This window comes from Panulirus ornatus, chromosome 9 (assembly GCF_036320965.1).
Source record: "Panulirus ornatus isolate Po-2019 chromosome 9, ASM3632096v1, whole genome shotgun sequence".
NCBI lineage: Eukaryota > Metazoa > Arthropoda > Malacostraca > Decapoda > Palinuridae > Panulirus > Panulirus ornatus.
The window spans coordinates 22,075,630-22,098,293 of NC_092232.1; the positions used below are offsets into that span (position 1 = coordinate 22,075,630).

Genomic DNA, 22,664 nt, shown 5'->3' on the forward strand with positions numbered 1-22,664 from the left:
AACAGTTAGAATCAATTGTCTACTATATTTGCTTTGACATTCTCATGAAAATGTTCATTACTAGAAAACTCCTAGGAGCCACTGGCAAGAGGGAAGGGCTGTCACTTCAAAAGGTATTAGTAATCTGACTTCCATGCAATATTGTCAATCTGCTATATGTAACAGTTGGGAAAGATACTTAATATATTTCCATAGTGAAATGTCTAATGCAGAAAAAGTCAATAAGAAGGGATAAACATAAAGAATTACAAGTGAAATGATGTATGAAAGTTAATACAGTATGATGATATGATAAAGACAGGATTATTCAAAGATGCATTGCAAGTTCACACATACAAAGTGCATAGCAAGTATTCTGATTTTTATTTCAAAAAATCTTTGCTTTCAACATTTACTTTCTAATCTGCGGATGAATTCTGGTAGGATTCTTAATGCAAACCTGTGATATCCGTGAAGCATTTGGTGAAGGTGGTGGGACAATATCTGTGGCTTCAGTGCTGATAATACTTCCCTGAGGAGCAGCAGCAGATAAAGTGTCGAAAAATGGGAGAGACTGCAATAAACTTGACTTGTGTGAATGATTACTACCCAAAAGCCAGCCCACTCCAGCAGCACCTCCAAGAGCAGTCAGCTGTGATACTCTTCTCAGTAGTTTTGTCATTTTTTGTAAATATACCTTGGTTATCTGGTAAAGAATACAAAAGCAAATGTCAGAATATTATACAGTAAAATCCTAACCTCTCACTCAAAATTTTTCTTGAATTCATAAGATTTCTGAAAATCTAGTGACAGCCCAATTTTTTTACATACCAACAAGTTTTGAACTAAATGTTATGTCACACTGGACTGGTTGGCACCAAGCTGTATAATGTAAGTTTGATGGTGAAGACTAATAATTTCTTAACCATTGTGTCTGTGTTGGATTGTCAAATTAGGACTGATTGAGTTTAGTTGGGCTACTTTGCAGTAAGTAAAGCTGAAATCTCAGGAATAGTATGATGAGTTGGTTTTGGATAAAGCTGCTAGGAGCTGATATAGGCCCTGGAAAATGGTTGGCACTTGGCTCCCTAGAGCCCCTCCTCCCATGTGATATTTCCATCAATCAGATGCCACAGTACCAATGTTTTAGAATTCTTTACATTGATTGGTGGCAGCATCGCTCTCCCATCATGAGACTGCTGATTACATACATATATAGCTTCTGCTTCAAACAGCTCACATCTAACTCACTATTATAATGCTACATTTCACTACCTTTTATAAAGCCAGTTACATAATGCTAAAGAGCTACAATGGCACCTCCAATCTACAGTACTATCTCACAGCTATGCCACATCTGTGAACTACACAGTACTTCTGCCGTACAATACCAGCCCACAGCGCTGAGCTTACTTCTATCACCCCAGCTATGCCAGCATTTATAATCTACAGCACTAGCATCACCATCATCGCCGCAGGGTATAATTTGCATATAAATCTGCATGGCACCCATCTGATGAGCTCCTGTTTTGACAAAGCTATAGTCAACATATGGATTCATTGGGGCCAACACATCTACAATCTACTGTAAGTAACAAGAAACTCATGAACTGAATTTCATGAGGCCCATTTGCACAAAGTTCCCTGATAACAGCTTATGTGTGGCAAGCATTCAATGTCACTGATAACTGTGCAACTGGTCACGATTCCTGTCCATTACTTACTAAGTAATCTTATCAGTATACGTAACTGATTCCTTCATTAAAATTTCAAGAGTTTATTTCTTTATTGGTAAGTTACTTACTAAAATGTTTCTCCAGATAGAGACTGTGTATTTAGCTTGACAGTCAAGACTCATAATCAATCACACCTAAGTGGTTATCAGCTAGTGACCTTACTAACAGCTGTGTTACTCCAATGATTTGTGACTTCACTATATACATTCTTGTGCATTCCAAGCACTGAACTACAGTGACTATTGTGAAGTAATCTTGAACATAAACACAATTCATGTAAGGCTTCTAGTCACAAAAATGCCTGAGAGTAAAACACAGCTGCTTATTTTACTGGTTACTAGTCATCCACAGGTGGGCTGATTTTTTCTTGTCCATCCTCATAACATGCTGTTTCACTGGCACATGGTGAGAATAGTGAATATGTGTTTTATCTAGTTACGGGTACAGTTACCTTCATTCACTAAAGGAATTTTTGTTGTAAGCCTCATAACATGCTGTTTGACTGGCACATGGTGAGAATAGTGAATATGTATGTGTGTTATATCTAGTTAGAGGAACAGTTACCTTCATTCACTAAAAGAATTTTTGTTTTAATCCTTTTCTTTATTTGTGTATCATATTTGTACATCTAATTAAAACAATGTTAAATAAGGCAATAAATAAAGGTCAAGTATACCTGGTTTAAAAAGCGAGATATACATAAGTATACTTATGTAAGTAGGAGACATGGCCAGAGAGCGTTATTGGATTACGTGTTAATTGACAGGCGTGCGAAAGAGAGACTTTTGGATGTTAATGTGCTGAGAGGTGCAACTGGAGGGATGTCTGATCATTATCTTGTGGAGGCTAAGGTGAAGATTTGTATGGGTTTTCAGAAAAGAAGAGTGAATGTTGGGGTGAAGAGGGTGGTGAGAGTAAGTGAGCTTGAGAAGGAGACCTGTGTGAGGAAGTACCAGGAGAGACTGAGTACAGAATGGAAAAAGGTGAGAACAATGGAAGTAAGGGGAGTGGGGGAGGAATGGGATGTTTTTAGGGAATCAGTGATGGATTGCGCAAAAGATGCTTGTGGCATGAGAAGAGTGGGAGGTGGGTTGATTAGAAAGGGTAGTGAGTGGTGGGATGAAGAAGTAAGAGTATTAGTGAAAGAGAAGAGAGAGGCATTTGGACGATTTTTGCAGGGAAAAAATGCAATTGAGTGGGAGATGTATAAAAGAAAGACAGGAGGTCAAGAGAAAGGTGCAAGAGGTGAAAAAAAGGGCAAATGAGAGTTGGGGTGAGAGAATATCATTAAATTTTAGGGAGAATAAAAAGATGTTCTGGAAGGAGGTAAATAAAGTGCGTAAGACAAGGGAGCAAATGGGAACTTCAGTGAAGGGCGCAAATGGGGAGGTGATAACAAGTAGTGGTGATGTGAGAAGGAGATGGAGTGAGTATTTCGAAGGTTTGTTGAATGTGTTTGATGATAGAGTGGCAGATATAGGGTGTTTTCGTCGAGGTGGTGTGCAAAGTGAGAGGGTTAGGGAAAATGATTTGGTAAACAGAGAAGAGGTAGTGAAAGCTTTGCGGAAGATGAAAGCCGGCAAGGCAGCAGGTTTGGATGGTATTGCAGTGGAATTTATTAAAAAAGGGGGTGACTGTATTGTTGACTGGTTGGTAAGGTTATTTAATGTATGTATGACTCATGGTGAGGTGCCTGAGGATTGGCGGAATGCGTGCAGAGTGCCATTGTACAAAGGCAAAGGGGATAAGAGTGAGTGCTCAAATTACAGAGGTATAAGTTTGTTGAGTATTCCTGGTAAATTATATGGGAGGGTATTGATTGAGAGGGTGAAGGCATGTACAGAGCATCAGATTGGGGAAGAGCAGTGTGGTTTCAGAAGTGGTAGAGGATGTGTGGATCAGGTGTTTGCTTTGAAGAATGTATGTGAGAAATACCTAGAAAAGCAAATGGATTTGTATGTAGCATTTATGGATCTGGAGAAGGCATATGATAGAGTTGATAGAGATGCTCTGTGGAAGGTATTAAGAATATATGGTGTGGGAGGAAAGTTGTTAGAAGCAGTGAAAAGTTTTTATCGAGGATGTAAGGCATGTGTACGTGTAGGAAGAGAGGAAAGTGATTGGTTCTCAGTGAATGTAGGTTTGCGGCAGGGGTGTGTGATGTCTCCATGGTTGTTTAATTTGTTTATGGATGGGGTTGTTAGGGAGGTAAATGCAAGAGTTTTGGAAAGAGGGGCAAGTATGAAGTCTGTTGGGGATGAGAGAGCTTGGGAAGTGAGTCAGTTGTTGTTCGCTGATGACACAGCGCTGGTGGCTGATTCATGTGTGAAACTGCAGAAGCTGGTGACTGAGTTTGGTAAAGTGTGTGGAAGAAGAAAGTTAAGAGTAAATGTGAATAAGAGCAAGGTTATTAGGTACAGTAGGGTTGAGGGTCAAGTCAATTGGGAGGTGAGTTTGAATGGAGAAAAACTGGAGGAAGTGAAGTGTTTTAGATATCTGGGAGTGGATCTGGCAGCGGATGGAACCATGGAAGCGGAAGTGGATCATAGGGTGGGGGAGGGGGCGAAAATTCTGGGGGCCTTGAAGAATGTGTGGAAGTCGAGAACATTATCTCGGAAAGCAAAAATGGGTATGTTTGAAGGAATAGTGGTTCCAACAATGTTGTATGGTTGCGAGGCGTGGGCTATGGATAGAGTTGTGCGCAGGAGGATGGATGTGCTGGAAATGAGATGTTTGAGGACAATGTGTGGTGCGAGGTGGTTTGATCGAGTGAGTAACGTAAGGGTAAGAGAGATGTGTGGAAATAAAAAGAGCGTGGTTGAGAGAGCAGAAGAGGGTGTTTTGAAGTGGTTTGGGCACATGGAGAGGATGAGTGAGGAAAGATTGACCAAGAGGATATATGTGTCGGAGGTGGAGGGAACAAGGAGAAGAGGGAGACCTAGTTGGAGGTGGAAGGATGGAGTGAAAAAGATTTTGTGTGATCGGGGCCTGAACATGCAGGAGGGTGAAAGGAGGGCAAGGAATAGAGTGAATTGGAGCGATGTGGTATACCGGGGCTGACGTGCTGTCAGTGGATTGAATCAAGGCATGTGAAGCGTCTGGGGTAAACCATGGAAAGCTGTGTAGGTATGTATATTTGCGTGTGTGGACGTATGTATATACATGTGTATGGGGGGGGTTGGGCCATTTCTTTCGTCTGTTTCCTTGCGCTACCTCGCAAACGCGGGAGACAGCGACAAGGTATAAAAAAAAAAGAAAGAAAAAAAAAAATATTTGGAAAAATAAGGAGATAAAGCCAAAAACAGTAAAAGTAAGGTATCAACCCTTTGCAGGATAGGCTCACCAGCATATGAGTTGGAACCAGATCCCCAGATGTGTACAACTTTGGACCAACTAAAGACAAGCTATTAGCTGTGGGTTGGATCAGCCAGTCAGATCTGCAGTACTCTTCCTCAACCAAAGTTCATACCAATTTATCTATCAACCAGAGGATGGATAAATAGCTAAGTGAGCTATGAGCTGTAGGGCTAATCAATGTAAAAATAGATATTAGTAAAATATCAGTTTATTAATGCAATATATATATATATATATATATATATATATATATATATATATATATATATATATATATATATATATATTCACAGGTAAGCAAGGTACCCTAGCCTGAGCCAATTGCCCATTTTTCCAACCAGCCCCTAGGGATGGATGAACAGCTGAGTTGACTGTGGATTGACAGCTGTATTCAAATTCGATCATAGGCGCTCTATCCTGGGCGGCCCGTGAATGTATCACAGTCAAGAACGCTAACCACTACAACACAATGCCCATATGGGATTGTAGAAATATACCAACAATAATCATTCTTGTTTTCTGCTGAAAATTAAATGGCCACTCAGTGCGTCATCTGTATTTTCATGAGCATGACCGAATCATATCACTAAAATAGAGAAATGATATCATTAGCCATTTCCCAAAGCTATTACCAGCGAAGAGATACTTCATCTTTTACCATTAGCATCAGTTACTCAAAGGATATTCAAGATAGTCGGCAAAACAACATCTGAACCAATCTGTAGAGTCGGCAAAATAACGTTTGAGCTACCGAGAAAGATTACTCACCGAAGTGAATGATACAGATCTTGCCTATTAAGCATAATAACTACTTAGAAATATATTCACCATGCTTAATGACTGATACATAAATATTCTACCATAACTCAAGACTCAAGGTGAGGTTTTCAAAGGTTCTCAATATTTTACAAGGGTTTTAAGTAATCTTAGGTTAATCAAAGGCACATTTTCCACAATATACATAACCCTCATTTACTTTTAACATACATAAAATATAACCCTCTAATTCATGCTCCGCAGGTACTTCTATATCCATTACGAAGTATATATAAAACACTGGGGGTAAATATTTCCCAAAGCTAGCATCGATGTAGGCCTTAAATATATTTCTTCTGAAAACACAACTCTTCAAATCATACCAAAATTATAAAAAAATGTATTTTCTAAAAATTTTTAAATCATGCTCCATAATATATATTCATTTTCGAACCATTATTCAATAACAGCATAAGAAAATCACACATTATTCAAGCCTAATGATGCAGAGCTAAAATCAGAATTTTAATACAGAGTGAAGACTAACCTTTATATTATAAGAAAACAAAATAATCCGTTTAAAAGTTTATCGCACAAGGGATACTTTTATCTGGTCACCACAATGTTTACACGACTGTTGCGTCAGTGTTGCCAGGTCTAGTTACCAGAAATTCCCTAGATTTTCTCTAAAAATTTCCCCTTTTGCTATGGAATTTCCCTATGATTATCTATCTATCTATCTATATCATATAATTGTGTGTGTGTGTGTGTGTGTCTGTGTTGATGTATGACATGATACATAATCACGAATTACTACTTGTAGTAATCAAAGGCAGAAAGTACTCACTTTTTTTGTAGATATTCTGCTAAAGGTCTTTAGCTTTGTAAATCTGATCCATCATCTTGCGAGAAGGTATTAATTACCTCTAACTTGTCAAAGGGTGAAATTTCGAAGGTTCTTTTGGCGTGAAGTATCCCGTTCAATATGTTTGTGTTTAATGAATTTGTCACTAATATTTTACCGAAATAGATTCGGGAAAACACCCTTTCAACGTTGACATTGAAGTATACTTAATAGGTTTTTCATGAACTTTTTTGGTAGTGGAAATAATGGTATAACAACGCCTTTCTTCAAATTGTTGACACGTGGCCAAAACTTTCACACATGTCACTATCTACATTTATTTCCGTACATGTACCACTCCCCATCAAGAACATTTTTGTCTTCAGGTACCATGCTTGGAAAATGGGATGTTAAAAGTGCCGCAGATGGAGGCAGGTTTCCAAAAAATACTTGCGGATCAATGAATCTTTGAAATTAAACCTTTGCAAATCTGAAGTGATGCAGCAGATCAAGATCTGGTAGGCTTGTCTGGAGTGACAAATCTTACCTTACCTTCAAGGTACAAGTCTTGGAAGGATATTGGCTTGATCTCTCAAAGTCACCCTTGATAGTGGTGTGGACCCTGGGGCGCTTGGTTGGTTTCACGAATATAAATCTGTGCATCCACAGCCTGAATCTTACTTAAGTCACTGAAGTGGGGTAAGGCTGAATCGAGAAACTGCAAGTACAGACTACAGACTACTGGTTGGATAATCAGATTTTTGTATGATATATTCAACAGCCAGTGGTCGATCCTCCATAGATGCTCGTTAGAAAAAAAAAAAAACCATGTAGTTTTTCGAGAAGCCGTTTTACAAGACAATACAATGACGGCCATCTAGTGTGGCATAAATGTAGCTTCTTATGGGACTGCATAGAAGTAAATTTTTGGAACAGGGTTCATGGGCGGCTTGGGAGACAAAAATAGTAATATATATCACGAGTTATATCTTCAGCCTATCTTAGTAATGACGTGCACGCTTATGACCCTCACAAATAAAACTAATGGCTTATGTATTTCATCACACACAGAATGGACAAGTCTTGTTTTATCAGTGTTGAACTTGAGTGATGAAATCCCATCACAACACTCGCACTTTCTTCAAATTGCTGACATGTGGCCAAAACTTTCACACATGTCACTATTTACAGGGTATATTTACATCACTAAATACAAACTTAACTAGTTCATAAAAGCGAAGCTGTAGCACTTCCTAATGGAACTAGTGTTGATAATTCACTTATTCCTTCAGAAGTATCTACCCTGACTACGAGAGACATGTTTGGTGCAGCCTTGGCTATCATCAAAGACAATTGTTGCTTAGAAGAGTATGTCATTCATCTCATTTTCTATGATTAACGATTATCTTTTTTTTTTTACATAGTTTATTTTTGTCCAACTGCAATCTTCCTCTTTTTCTATTTCAGAGTCAGGACATAATACCTTTAACAATGCTGGAACAATGCGATTAGGTACAACAAATGAGAGAGCAAGTAAAGATTAGATAACACTAGTTAACATTATCTTACCTTCATTTTTTTTTTATTCATCTTGCCTGCTGTACCTACTAATAGCTGGCATATCAAGTACACTCATTGTATTCTTAACACGATCCTCATTCTTCACAGTCATCGCTCCAGCTGCATGTTTCTCTTGTCTCTGATTTACCTGCTTTCCCGTCAGATTTGCAGAGCTTAGGAAGGAAGTATTGCGGTCCCTATATACCTGAGGTTAGGCACTTTAAAAATGCGATAACTTTCCTATTTTTCTCCTTATATCAAGTGTAGGTCTGACGTTTTCATTTAGGAGGAAGGGGAGTATATGAAGAGGTCATAGCTATTAGTTCTCTGCAACAGGTAAATGTTCAGACTCCGAGAACGGCCTAGAGGCCAAATGAAATCGTCAAGTGTTGTAAACCAGCTAGAGTCCAAGAGTAAAGGGTACCAAGGGACACATCCGCCTGAACGCATATCTCTCTCTCTCTCTCTCTCTCTCTCTCTCTCTCTCTCTCTCTCTCTCTCTCTCTCTGTTAGTTAAGAATTTAATTATTAAACTAAAATATATTGATCAAACTAATTTTTTCATAAATAGGTCATTTTTTCCTAAATTTCGGCGTTTTCAAACTTCTTCCCTGTAAACATTAGAAATTCCCTAAATCAAAAAATTTCTCTGTGCCTAGCACATGTGTTGAGCAGAGTTGCCAAGTCATACTTATGAATACAGCTAGATTTACTTTTAAGTAGCCAAGAGCGCTAAATACAGATAAGGCTAAAAAAGTTATCAAAGACAGAAAAGAATAATTAAACACAGGCTAAATGATACATTTACATAAGAAATATGAAAGATTGGCCTGAAATGCTTAATTCTGTTCGTGTCCTGTGGGGGCACCGCCAGGAGGAATTGTTGTGGTTGATGTTGAAGTTAATGGTGAGGATCATGAAAAAGGTTGTGTGTGAGGTTATGGGTGTATTTAAATGTAATTTGAAGATGAATCGTAGTCTGAACTTCCCTCTCTACGCCTTTTCCCTCTGTGGTAATTTAGTAGAATTTGAAATGAGGTTTAAGGAGAGATTCATGTAATATCATATGAGCGAGATTCAGAACGAGTTTCTTCATGAATTTGATGGCTGGTTTAGGAGATTAGCATGAATTGCTTTTTTTTTTTATCATTGTTCTGTGGAAAGTGGTTGTCCTGTCTCTGGGGTTCTGTTAGAAAGTGTTGTGGATAAGGATGAAATTAAAGATGAGGTTAATGGAAAGATTTTGGGCGAGTTTAGATATGTAATGGTGGGTAGTTTGAATTTTCCTATCTACACGCTCTGCTTGCCGGCCGGCCAGTCACCCTCCACACACCAACACTAACTCTCCCTCGTCTACTCCTGCATGTATTCCACCTCTCCCTCGAGAAGGGGGCCAGATCCAAGTCCAAGAGGATATCGCCAGGAGAAACAGAGGGTCGGTGTGGGAGCGAAGCAGCATGGAGGACGGCCATGAAAACAGAGAACAGGGCTAGAACCCGACCTCCTCCCAGGAAGAGGGCCAGGAGAACCTGAGAAGTGGTGTGGGAGTTGAAGGGCTGGGATCTGGCCGGCTCTCATGCGCTATGTTCGCTGTGTCCAGTCTTGCAGTTCTCGCTACCATTTATGACGTCATAATTCTATACGTTTTCTGTGATTATCGGCGTTTAGAGAGAATACTAAAATGTAGGGGTGACGTTTTACTGTTTACTGACACGTGTGTGTGTGTGTGTGTGTATGTGTGTGTGTGTGAGAAATTCTTTATAATTTTTGTGAAAATCCATTAAATATTCCAGGAAGAGTTTATGTACAAAAAAGACACAGTCGACCTACCCAGGTAAAGGGATACCACCTGCTTCGCAAGGTTCATTAGGTAATGTCATACTGTACAGCTGAAGTACAAAGCTTTTCTGAAAAATTTTTCGGTTCGGATGCTAGTTTTCCGTGTTTATGATCTCTGTTCGCTCGTATGGATTCACTATTATTACTGTGAAAGAGTGACGAGTTTAATTCTCAGATTTCACTTTTACAACCGATCTTTCGACATTAGATAAGTATTTAGGGGTAGGGTAATGAGTTTAAATGATTGACATGTAATGTAAAATCCTTTTAACAATAAAACTTGTTTATTTCAACACTTCATATACCTTGTAAGTTCTATTATAATTATGATTCTGCTTACCCGGGCAATGATTCGTTTGATATGAAAGGTTAACAGTGATTTCATATGTCTATTGAGCAATAAGAATCTGCTGATCCTGTGTGGGACAGATCCCATAGACAATAATTCGACCGCTAAATCTACAGACACCTCAACTCACTCAAAATATTTGCAAAACTAGGATTCAGCCCGATTCAAACGTTATGACGCATGGCAGCTTTCGTAGGCTTCATAAGTTTTAAAAGAACTTAGGTATTTCTACACCTTAAAGGCACCTTTTCTTGTTCTCTAATAGATTAAGTTTGTATAACGACCAACGAGCCTAATAAAACTATTGAATTCGAATAAGCGTCAGGTGAATGTCTTGTCAGCTGCTTGAAGGACGGTTAACTATCTAATTAGAAATTGACGTCGATTACGCGTCCCTTTTGTTCGTTTATTATTGGCTTGAAGTAGATGAAACTTTTATGAATTCATTATCTACACTCAACTGTTCGTTTTTTGTGTATTTACATCAGAATGTCCCTCGACCTCAAAGCCCTGCCCACTTTACGAGAACTTTAAAGTGATGGAGTTACAAGTGCTGCACCTGAAATCCAACATTCATTATGAAATCTACATATTGTAAAAAAAATCAATGGCACCAATTTCGAGAAATCGTCATATAGATCACTTTCTTTGGTACTATAAGACTTAAGATTTTCCCTGACAAACAGAAACCGGCATGGAAACACACGAAACAAATTCATAAGCTCAGAACTGACTTCTCCCAAGATGAAGAATGAGATGATAGTTTGAAGAATTATTGTTGCAGATCGCAGCAAAAATCAGTGGTCAACAACACTAATAAGAAGATAAATGAGCACATGAAAAGATACATTATTTAGTAAGAATCAGTTTGGCTTTATTAGCGGTCGTTCTACAGTGCTACAACTTCTACAAGTTCTAAACAAATGGACAGAATATTGGACAGCGGGGGTTTTGTGGCTGTAATATGCGTATGACAAAGTCCCGCAACTACGCCTACTTCATAAACTAGAAAAATACCAAATCACTGGTCAGGACAGTGCGTAGATAAGATCCTTTATACTTGGACGGAAACAGCATGTAACAGCAAATGGGGGAAAATCGGAATGGAAAGAAGTCTCGAGTGGAATACTTCAAGGATCTGTGCTAGGTCCCATTCGGTTTATACTAAGAATTAACGACATGCCAGAAGTCACCAATTTAGGTACTGATACTTGCCTTTTGCGGATGATACCAAAGCATTTAGAGGTATATTTCAGCAAACCGATAGCGGCAACTTACAGAGACATATATACCCTATATGAATGGTTAGAAAAATAGCTTCTATGCTTCCACCCGATGAAATGTAAAGTTATGAGACTTGGAAAATCGAAAGTACAACGGAAAGCGTACACTTTGTTGGAGAGTTTGCCACCCATGGAGTATGAAGAAACAGAAGATTATTGGAGCGACTATCGACACTAAATTGTCATTTGAACAACACATGTCAGATAAGGTCAACAAGGCTAACTCCGTTATGGGTATGCTAAGGAAAACAATGGAATACACGGATTGTAAAACCTTTAAATCACTATACACAGCACTGGCGAAACCTCATCTTGAGTATGCCAACCAAGTATGATGGTGTCCACATCTAAAGAAACAAATCGAAGCTATAGAAAATGTCCGGAGAAGAACGACCAAATAAGTACTGGGGCTATCACCACTTTCATCACACGAAGAATGACCAAACAAGAAACTGAACCTTCCAACACTAGCACATAGGCAAGCTAGAGGTGATATGATCAAGATGTACAAGATACTAACCGGAAAATATCAGGAAAGTGTGTGTCCATTTTATACAACCCTGTGATGACTTCATCACTCGCGAGCATCAGCATAAACAATATAAATCAAGATCAAGATTAGATATTAGGAAATACTCGTTTACACAATGAACAGTAGAAACATGGAACAGCCTACCACAGAAAGTAATAACAGCACCATCAATACAATCCTTTGAAGCAAGACTAGATCGTTTCTGGGAAAGCCAAGCACAGAAATATAACAACGAGAAAATACACAAGACCGAACATGACTTAAAAAATATAAGTTTAGACGAGGAAGCCTACAGTCAGAAGAGGATGCGTGAGTATCTAACAAACTGAAACCCGCTTGGAAAAACACGAAAGAAATTCATAAGCTCGGAACTAACCTCTCCCAAGATGGATAATAAGATGGTTTGTAGAACTGCTGGTCCAGATCGCCGCAAAAATCGGTGGTCAACAACACAGATACCCTTAGCATATTGCATCTGGATCCCGTGTGTTGGTTGAAGTTCCACATTCGAATGAAAATAGATTGTTCTACACTTAGATATACCCTATTAACAACCTGATATACAACTAATCAAGGTGCTTTGTTTTGTTGGTCAACGTATCCTTTACTATTTACTAAAAGATGTACCACATGATAGAGTAGGCTGGAGCGAAATTGAGTATGTGGGTCAAAATAGTCACTCAACACTATCAAGAAGTTTTATATATATAGTTATCTATGAAATCTTTTTTAAACACACATTGCATCATGAGTAACGATAGCAGTTGTTCATTAAGGCATAACATTATCATCCTAGTGTAAAATAAACAGAAATAACGCTTTCTACATTTGTAATTTTCCCGCACACTTACCTAGTGATCAAGGAATGAAGACCACGCAATCCATATCTCGGATTTTGATTACTTTTTTTCTCCACGTTAGCAGGCGAATTTCCTCAAGACGGCGACACCGGCTGTGGCTTGGAGGAAAACACTCCCGTCTACACGAAGACTGAACTGACCCTCCCCGGAGCAAAATACATGCCACGAAGACAGCTGTCTCTCCACGTAGTCGTACATTTCCGCCAAGAGACTTAATATTGATAAAATCTAAATTTCAGAGTATTATAGAAAATAAGGTTTTAAGAATATCAGAATATTTTCAAGAGCAATATCATACTATTTCATTAAAAAAAAAAGGTTATATTTGAAGTTTTATATTTTTACCATTGATTCAGACGTCTCGAAGCGATTGACACAGTATCATACGAATGCATTTTCTTTTTTATGTTGGCGGCTCCAGTCACGGAGAGAAGTCCACGTCACGGCCGGGCCTTAACTGAAATATGGAGAGGTTAATGAAAGACAAAGGAAAGTATTTACAAATACTGGAGGAAGCGAAAAGCCTGTCTTTGAAAAGTGTCAGGTCAAAAAATATGTTGACACGTTATGCTTCGCTAAGTGAAGACTTAGGTGTAAAAGTTGATGTTAGGACAGTGTATCCGGGCAACAGACCTACCAACCATACCTCTATGGGAACTATGAATGAACGTTCGTTAACATAAGTAATTTCATCAATGCCCGTTAACATAAGTGATTTCATTAACGCTCGTTAACATAATTTCCTTAATCTACAAAAGTTCTATCAATGAAAACCTCGTTGACTTAAAAAGCACCGCAACAGCTATCGTTAAATAGTACTTCCAGGGAAATTGTCTTGCTCAATATCAGATGCTTTACCTTGATATAGAGAGAATTTGACAGGTATAAACTGAACGTGGTCTGGGGTGGATAATGAAATGTTTTTCATATGCATATGAATCTTTAATTATATTCATAGATATGTTATCTGAATTCCAGGAAAATCAGATAAGGTAGTATGTATGAAAGACATATGGCACAAGAATTACCAGCACTTTATATTAAAAAATCTTTTTTAGAACATATATTATTGTTATATAGTTATTATGGAAAGGTAAGATAACCTTTACATATTACAATAAATATGATGCATTGAATTTAATGATACTACATAAAGATGTGTACGTAGAATTCCTCCGTAGAATTTATATGTAGTTCCTTAACTAATATATGACAGAACTAGTATTTGTGAATACATAGAATGATTACCTTTCAGGAAATACAGTTAGGAACATAATAGGATATGATAAACGAAAAACTCAAGTGCTCGACAAACACTTCAAAACACTTACGTTTCTTGAGCTATGGTAATGAAACTTCGCCTCTTGTAGATTAAAGAACAACGTATTTATAAAAGAGGTCTTTGGCTTAATCAAATTCAGAACGTAAGGAGGAATAGATGATTAATACCAGTGCTCTTGCATAACTACCGAATGAACACTGATTCTAATAATATGCTGAAGGTAAACAAACATATTGGCACTAATACTAGCCTAGCCCAACTGCAAATGACATAATACAGAGAGTAGTCTTCGACTTAACATGCATAATTGTGATGGTTTCCTGAGTTCTCAGATCGATAACTTAGCTATAACTGCGTGTGGACAAATATCCAACTCTTGGTTTCTCAAACGAACGACAGACACTAGATATATGAAGAATGAGACGTTTGGTGAGGAGCGGAGAGAAAGTTTCTTCAGCAAACGTGAAGAGAAAGAGATGGAGGGATATGTACGTGAAGGATGGACCTCGTCACTTAGAGGCTCGGCGTCTGGTATAAACCGTTGGGGGACGAGGGTTCGTCGTAGCTGTAACCGTTGCCATTACCGTTACCGTTAAGCCCATTACCATTGCCGTTGGTCAAGCCATTCCCATTTCCATTAACGCCATTACCATTGACCCCATTTCCGTTAGTAACGCCATTACCATTGGCACCATAGCCATTGCTGTATCCGTTGCCATTAACTGCACTGTTTCCATTTCCATTGGTGAGACCATTACCGTTTCCATTTCCACTGACTCCATTACCATTGGTGTAGCCATTTCCATTGACTCCATTACCATTTGTGAAGCCATTCCCATTGATTCCATTACCATTGGAGTAGCCATTCCCATTGACTCCATTACCATTGGTGTAGCCATTTCCATTGACTCCATTACCATTGGTGTAGCCATTTCCATTCACCCCATTACCATTGGTGTAGCCATTTCCATTGACTCCATTACCATTGGTGTAGCCATTTCCATTGACCCCATTACCATTACCATTGGTATACCCATTTCCATTGACTCCATTGCCATTGGTGTAGCCATTTCCATTGACTCCATTACCATTAGTGTTTCCATTTCCATTGACACCGTTACCATTGGTGTAGCCATTTCCATTGACTCCATTACCATTGCTGTAGCCATTTCCATTCACCCCATTACCATTGGCGTAGCCATTTCCATTGATTCCATTGCCATTGGTGTAACCATTTCCATTGACTCCATTCCCATTTGTGTAGCCATTTCCATTGACTCCATTACCGTTGGTGTAGCCATTTCCATTGACTCCATTACCATTGGTGTAGCCATTTCCATTTACTCCATTACCGTTGGTGTAGCCATTTCCATTTACTCTATTGCCGTTGGTGTAGCCATTTCCATTGATTCCGTTACCATTGGTGTAGCCATTGCCGTTGCCATTCAGGATGCCATTTCCATTGTATACACCATTTATGATACCATTAACAATGTCGTTTGAATACCCGTTACCATTTCCATTGACCAGTCCGATCTGAGCGTTGAGACCATAGAACTGTTGGGCGGTGGAACAGTCGAAGTTGTACCACCAGTCACACACGAAGTACTGCTGGTTGAAGACGGTGCCGTTGGGACAGAGGAAAGAGTCGCTCCTGCCATCTGCCTGACAGATGTGGAACACCTGCCGAAGACAAGAGACATTAGGGAACCACCTGTGCGAGATATGTAGGTTGGGACTGTCGTTGAAGACAAGGGACCAAGGCTGCAATTATTACGTTACTGAATATTATTGTTGTTGTAGAAAAGGAAGTAAAGGAAGGTAGTAATGTTATGATATTCAATGATGTCATGTGCTGTAAACGTGTTCTTATTAAGTTAACAAATGGAATATCAATAGTGATTTGTTCTTAGATATTGTGACAGAGGCTTAGAAGACTCATCTGGGAGGCAGTGATATAAGACTCGCCTGCCCTCCAGCCTTAGGGGCACTACTCCTCTTTGGCCTCGGGGCATTATAAGACTCACCTGGCAGCCAGCCTCGGGGGCACTATAAGACTCACCTGGCAGCCAGCCTCGGGGGCACTATAAGACTCACCTGGCAGCCAGCCTCGGGGGCACCACTATAAGACTCACCTGGCAGCCAGCCTCGGGGGCACCACTATAAGACTCACCTGGCAGCCAGCCAGCCTCGGGGGCACCACTATAAGACTCACCTGGCAGCCAGCCTCAGTATCAGCGTAGTATCCGGGGATTTGTCCGGCGCAGGAGAATCCGGTGACGGGGACAGAGGCCAGGATGGGGTAGTCCACGCCGGGCACACCTCCGCCTCCAATAGCTTGACCAAGGGCAAGGATGGGGTCCACGTACCCGTTGTAGCCCCCGTTCCCGTTAATGAAACCGTTACCGTTGTAGCCTCCGTTCCCGTTAATGGCACCGTTACCGTTGTAGCCTCCGTTCCCGTTAATGGCACCGTTACCGTTGCTGTAAACCCCGTTGCCGTTTGCTCCGTTACCGTTGCTTAAAACACCATTTCCATTAACTCCGTTGCCATTTATTCCGTTGCCGTTTCCATTTGTTATACCATTAGAATATGCACTATATCCGTTACCATTTGCTCCATTGCCGTTTGTGTTTCCATTGTTGTATCCATTATTTCCATTAATACCATTACCATTTCCATTTATGATACCATTTCCATTGACTCCATTACCGTTGGTGTAGCCATTTCCATTGATTCCATTGCCATTGGTGTAGCCATTTCCATTCACCCCATTACCATTGGTGTAGCCATTTCCATTGACCCCATTACCATTGGTGTAGCCATTTCCATTGACCCCATTACCATTGGTGTAGCCATTTCCATTGACTCCATTACCATTGGTGTAGCCATTTCCATTGACTCCATTACCGTTGGTGTAGCCATTTCCATTGATTCCATTGCCATTGGTGTAGCCATTTCCATTGACTCCATTGCCATTGGTGTAGCCATTTCCATTGACTCCATTACCGTTGGTGTAGCCATTTCCATTGACTCCATTACCATTGGTGTAGCCATTTCCATTGACTCCATTACCGTTGGTGTAGCCATTTCCATTGACTCCATTACATTGGTGTAGCCATTTCCATTGACTCCATTGCCATTGGTGTAGCCATTTCCATTGACTCCATTACCATTAGTGTTTCCATTTCCATTGACACCGTTACCATTGGTGTAGCCATTTCCATTGACTCCATTACCGTTGGTGTAGCCATTTCCATTGATTCCATTGCCATTGGTGTAGCCATTTCCATTGACTCCATTACCATTAGTGTTTCCATTTCCATTGACACCGTTACCATTGGTGTAGCCATTTCCATTGACTCCATTACCGTTGGTGTAGCCATTTCCATTGTATACACCATTTATGATACCATTAACAATGTCGTTTGAATACCCGTTACCATTTCCATTTATGATACCATTAACAATGTCGTTTGAATACCCGTTACCATTTCCATTGACTCCATTACCATTGTGTAGCCATTTCCATTGACTCCATTACCATTTGTGAAGCCATTCCCATTGACTCCATTACCATTGTGTAGCCATTTCCATTGACTCCATTACATTGGTGTAGCCATTTCCATTGACTCCATTACCATTGGTGTAGCCATTTCCATTGACTCCATTACCATTAGTGTTTCCATTTCCATTGACACCGTTACCATTGGTGTAGCCATTTCCATTGACTCCATTACATTGGTGTAGCCATTTCCATTGACTCCATTACCATTGGAGTAGCCATTCCCATTGACTCCATTACCATTGTGTAGCCATTTCCATTGACCCCATTACCATTACCATTTCCATTTATGATACCATTAACAATGTCGTTTGAATACCCGTTACCATTTCCATTGACTCCATTACCATTGGTGTAGCCATTTCCATTGACTCCATTACCATTGTGTAGCCATTTCCATTGACTCCATTACCATTGTGTAGCCATTTCCATTGACTCCATTACCATTGTGTAGCCATTTCCATTGACTCCATTACCATTAGTGTTTCCATTTCCATTGACACCGTTACCATTGGTGTAGCCATTTCCATTGATTCCATTGCCATTGGTGTAGCCATTTCCATTGACTCCATTACATTGGTGTAGCCATTTCCATTGACTCCATTACCATTGTGTAGCCATTTCCATTGACTCCATTACCATTGTGTAGCCATTTCCATTGACTCCATTACCATTGCTGTAGCCATTTCCATTGACTCCATTACCATTGGTGTAGCCATTTCCATTGACTCCATTGCCATTGGTGTAGCCATTTCATTGACTCCATTACCGTTGGTGTAGCCATTTCCATTGACTCCATTACCATTAGTGTTTCCATTTCCATTGACACCGTTACCATTGGTGTAGCCATTTCCATTGACTCCATTACCGTTGGTGTAGCCATTTCCATTGACTCCATTGCCATTGGTGTAGCCATTTCATTGACTCCATTACCGTTGGTGTAGCCATTTCCATTGACACCGTTACCATTGGTGTAGCCATTTCCATTGACTCCATTACCATTTGTGAAGCCATTCCCATTGACTCCATTACCGTTGGTGTAGCCATTTCCATTGACTCCATTACCGTTGGTGTAGCCATTTCCATTGACTCCATTACCATTGGTATACCCATTTCCATTGACTCCATTACCATTGGTATACCCATTTCCATTGACTCCATTGCCATTGGTGTAGCCATTTCCATTGACTCCATTACCGTTGGTGTAGCCATTTCCATTGACTCCATTACCGTTGGTGTAGCCATTTCCATTGACTCCATTACCATTGTGTAGCCATTTCCATTGATTCCATTGCCATTGGTGTAGCCATTTCCATTGACTCCATTACCATTGGTGTACCATTTCTTTTAAAGTTTTCTATCCTCCTTTTCCTTTTCCCCTACATTACTGATACATACGAGTATATCTTCTTTGTTAGTATGCCTTCATTCATTTTCTCCATATGTGCAAACCATTTCAGTACACACTCTTCAGCTTTTCTCAGCTCTTGTTGTTGCTGTACGCCTCTCTAAATCATTATCATTTCTTGTTCAATCACACCATCTCGCACCACATTTCTTATTCGAACATTTGATTTCCAAAACATCCTCCACACACTGCATATCCTCGTGTATAGCTGATGCCTGGGATCCATTTGAGATTCTATTATGCCTTCAAACATACCCATTTTCACCCTCCTAGATAACTCCGTCCCTAAACAATCCTCAAATCTACCAGAACGTTCGTCACCTCACCTATCCTATGACACCTCCGCTTCCATGGTTCCATTTGCTGCTTTGTCCACTCTCAGATATCTAAATCGACTTAATTCCTGCAATTTTCCTGTATTTAGACATACACCCCAAGACTCATGTCATTTTGTTTTAGCTGAACCTTTCAATCTTATTCTTTTGCACATTTCCTCTCAACTTCCTCCCAGACTCAGTCACGAACTACTTCTGTTTCTCAGCTGAATCTGCCACCAGTGCTGTGTCATCTGCATAGAAGAACTGACTCATCTCCCAGGTCTACTCATCCCGTGCAGACTGCATACTCGCCCCTCTCTAAGACCTTTGCATTTTCCTCATTCCCACCCTTTCCAAAAATAAATCAAACAGTCATGGTGGCATTATACTCTCGTGCCGCAGGCCAACCCTTACCTGGAGTAACTCACTCTGCTTTCTCCCTACATATTATACACATGCCTTACAGTCTTGATTGAAACTCCTCGCTGGTCCTAGAAGGTTTTATCCCTCACAATAAACTGATGAGACAATCCCCAAGGTAAGTATGTGAACTTAATCCTATACTTTCTCCAATCCATAAATGCTACATACAAATCTTTCTTTTTCTCTAAGTATTGTCACAAAACATTTTCCAAAGTAAACACGAGTGATCAACATCCTCTATCATTTCTCTATCGATCCTCTATCTATTCTCCCTAGTTTGATGGTCAGTACATGCTTTCACTTTCTCTATCACCACTCTTCTATATAAAATATCAGGTACGCTCAACAAACTTACATATATCTCTGAAGTTCAAAGACTCACCTTTGTTCCAACTGCCTTTATGCAAGGGCAATAGACGCACATTCGCCAATCCTCAGGCACCTCACCATTATTCATAAATACACTGAAAATCTTAAGTAACCTATCAATAAAAGCAACCCATTTCTATTACGTTCAAGTGCAATACCATCCAATCCAGCTAATCGCCACATGTAATCTAATGCAAGGCTTTCATCGCTTGTTCTTTGTTCAAACCTATTTTCCACGAATCTTTCACTTCGCATACTTCCCTGTTCAAAAAACCTTATATCATCATGATCATGATCATGACGATCATCATCATCATCAAGCACACTGAACAATCCCTCAAAATACTCAACACTCTCCTCACCTCAAGATTACGTGCTACCTCTCCACCATTTGCTCCTTTCACTAATGTTCCCATGTGTTTTCTTGTTTTTTTTTTTTTTTACGATATCAACCTCGCTTGCAAAGTTTTTTTTTTTTTTTATTTTCCTTGAAGTCTACTATAAATGGTTTATCCTAACACTTATTTTTGGCTGTTTTTTTTTTTCTAATCTCTGCACCTTCCTTTTGGCTCCCTGTTGGTGTCTCTTGTCCATCTCCCAATCATTTACACTCCTTCCCTGTAAGTGCTACCCATACACCTATCTTTTTTCTTTCAATAGCAAGTTTACTTCGTCATCTCTCCACCCATCACTCTTTCTCACCTGTCAACTTTACAACTTCAGCATTCCTTACACTTATCATGTACATGCTAGCCCTGCTTTCCTAAATACTCCCATTCTTTGCCCACTTCTAATGATTCTTTTACTCTCAGCTGTCGGCATTGAATAGCTAATATTTCCTTGTTTATAGTCACACACTTCTTTTTTCAAAGCTCGCTTAGCTTCATCACCTTTTTGTTTCCTCTTTTCTAAAAATTTAGACTAATCTTTATCCTTGCCTTCACTAGACATCCCACTAGCTGTCCGCAACTCATTCATATTCAAGAGTTTGTTTTTTAGTGTGTGTGTGTGTGTGTGTGTGTGTGTGTGTGTGTGTGTGTGTGTGTGTGTGTGTGTGTGTGTGTGTGTGTTGTGTGTGTGTGTTTTGAGGAAACGGAAAACATTATTGTAATATTGTTTTGTGTTTCCTGAAATGTATGATTTCTATATTTGTTTCCATATATTTTGCATTTAGATTGTAACTGATTGTACCCTTCTTGAAATTCATAATTTGTATCGCTTTTAGTGTTTTCCCCTCATTTCTATGTCCTATGTATTATGCTTTTACCACTGTTTTCCACACACACACACACACATACACACACACACACATATATATATATATATATATATATATATATATATATATATATATATATATATATATTTAGTGCAGTTAGGCAGAATATTTTCTTTCAGACTTTTTCGTTGAAGACTAAGCCCCAATTATCATTGAGTTTTTTTGCTTTGTGTAATTTGCGAAATTATATTCGTTGTTCTTAAGAAAGCTTGGAAAGTTGATTACAAATTAGTATTTTCATTGTATTTTCAGATTTAGCTCTATTGAGGTTTTGCTTTTCGTAGGACACGATCAGACTAACACCGTTACATTTAGGTAAATTGAACACAGTTTTTATGGTGTACGTACACAGACAGGATGAGAGGGTCTGGGAAGTGAGTCAGTTGTTCGCCGATGATACAGCACTGGTGGCTGATTCGTGTGAGAAACTGCAGAAGTTAGCGACTAAGTGTAAAAGAGTGTGTGAATGGAGAAAGTTGAGAGTAAATAAGAACAAATGGCAATGTTATTTGCTTCAGCAGGGTTGAGGGACAAGACAGATGGGATGTAAGTTTGATTGGAGATAATCTGGAGTAAGTGAAGGGTTTGAGATATCTGGGATTGGACTTGACAGCGGATGAAACTATGGAAGCAGATGTGAGTCACAGAGTGGGAGAAGGGGCGAAGATCTGAGAGTGCTGAAGAATGTGTGAAAAGAACGTTATGAGCAAAAATGGGTATGTTTGAAGGGATGATATCTTTTTACATGTTGTTAGCTAAGATGGCAAGGGCAGCTGAGATATATACCCTTGAATGCATAACCACGGGAGTCCACGAGTAGTTGCAACAATATCATATCATTGCGAGGAATGGGTTAATAGATGCGGTTGTGCGGAGGAGGGTGGATGTGATGGAAAATACAAGTTTGAGGACAATATGTGGTGTAA

General features: G+C 39.6%; 2 protein-coding genes across 7 annotated transcripts in view; both read right to left on the reverse strand.

Annotated features, from left to right (window-relative positions):
- The window catches only part of EndoG (Endonuclease G), a 63,190-nt gene extending 49,941 nt beyond the window's left edge, over positions 1-13,249 (reverse strand). The window contains exons 1-3 of one of the 6 annotated variants that reach the window (XM_071664829.1): positions 13,087-13,249; positions 12,612-12,710; positions 440-685 (exon numbers count right to left, since the gene is read on the reverse strand). In XM_071664829.1, coding sequence (XP_071520930.1) covers positions 440-685; positions 12,612-12,710 — 345 coding nt within the window. In that variant the 5' untranslated portion in view covers positions 13,087-13,249. Of the gene's footprint in view, positions 1-439; positions 686-5,058; positions 5,080-5,730; positions 5,755-6,375; positions 6,488-12,611; positions 12,711-13,086 lie in introns of those variants that run through there. The other 5 variants (XM_071664834.1, XM_071664833.1, XM_071664830.1 and 2 more) reach the window with 5 other exon arrangements.
- A 782-nt stretch (positions 13,250-14,031) lies between these two features.
- LOC139750038 (uncharacterized) lies at positions 14,032-21,207 on the reverse strand. Its single transcript, XM_071664375.1, has 3 exons — positions 21,162-21,207; positions 16,593-17,476; positions 14,032-16,060 (listed from the first exon to the last, which is right to left on the reverse strand). The coding sequence occupies exons 1-3, from the start codon at positions 21,205-21,207 to the stop codon at positions 14,891-14,893; spliced, it is 2,100 nt and encodes a 699-aa protein (XP_071520476.1). The 3' UTR covers positions 14,032-14,890.
- Positions 21,208-22,664: the final 1,457 nt, after the last annotated feature.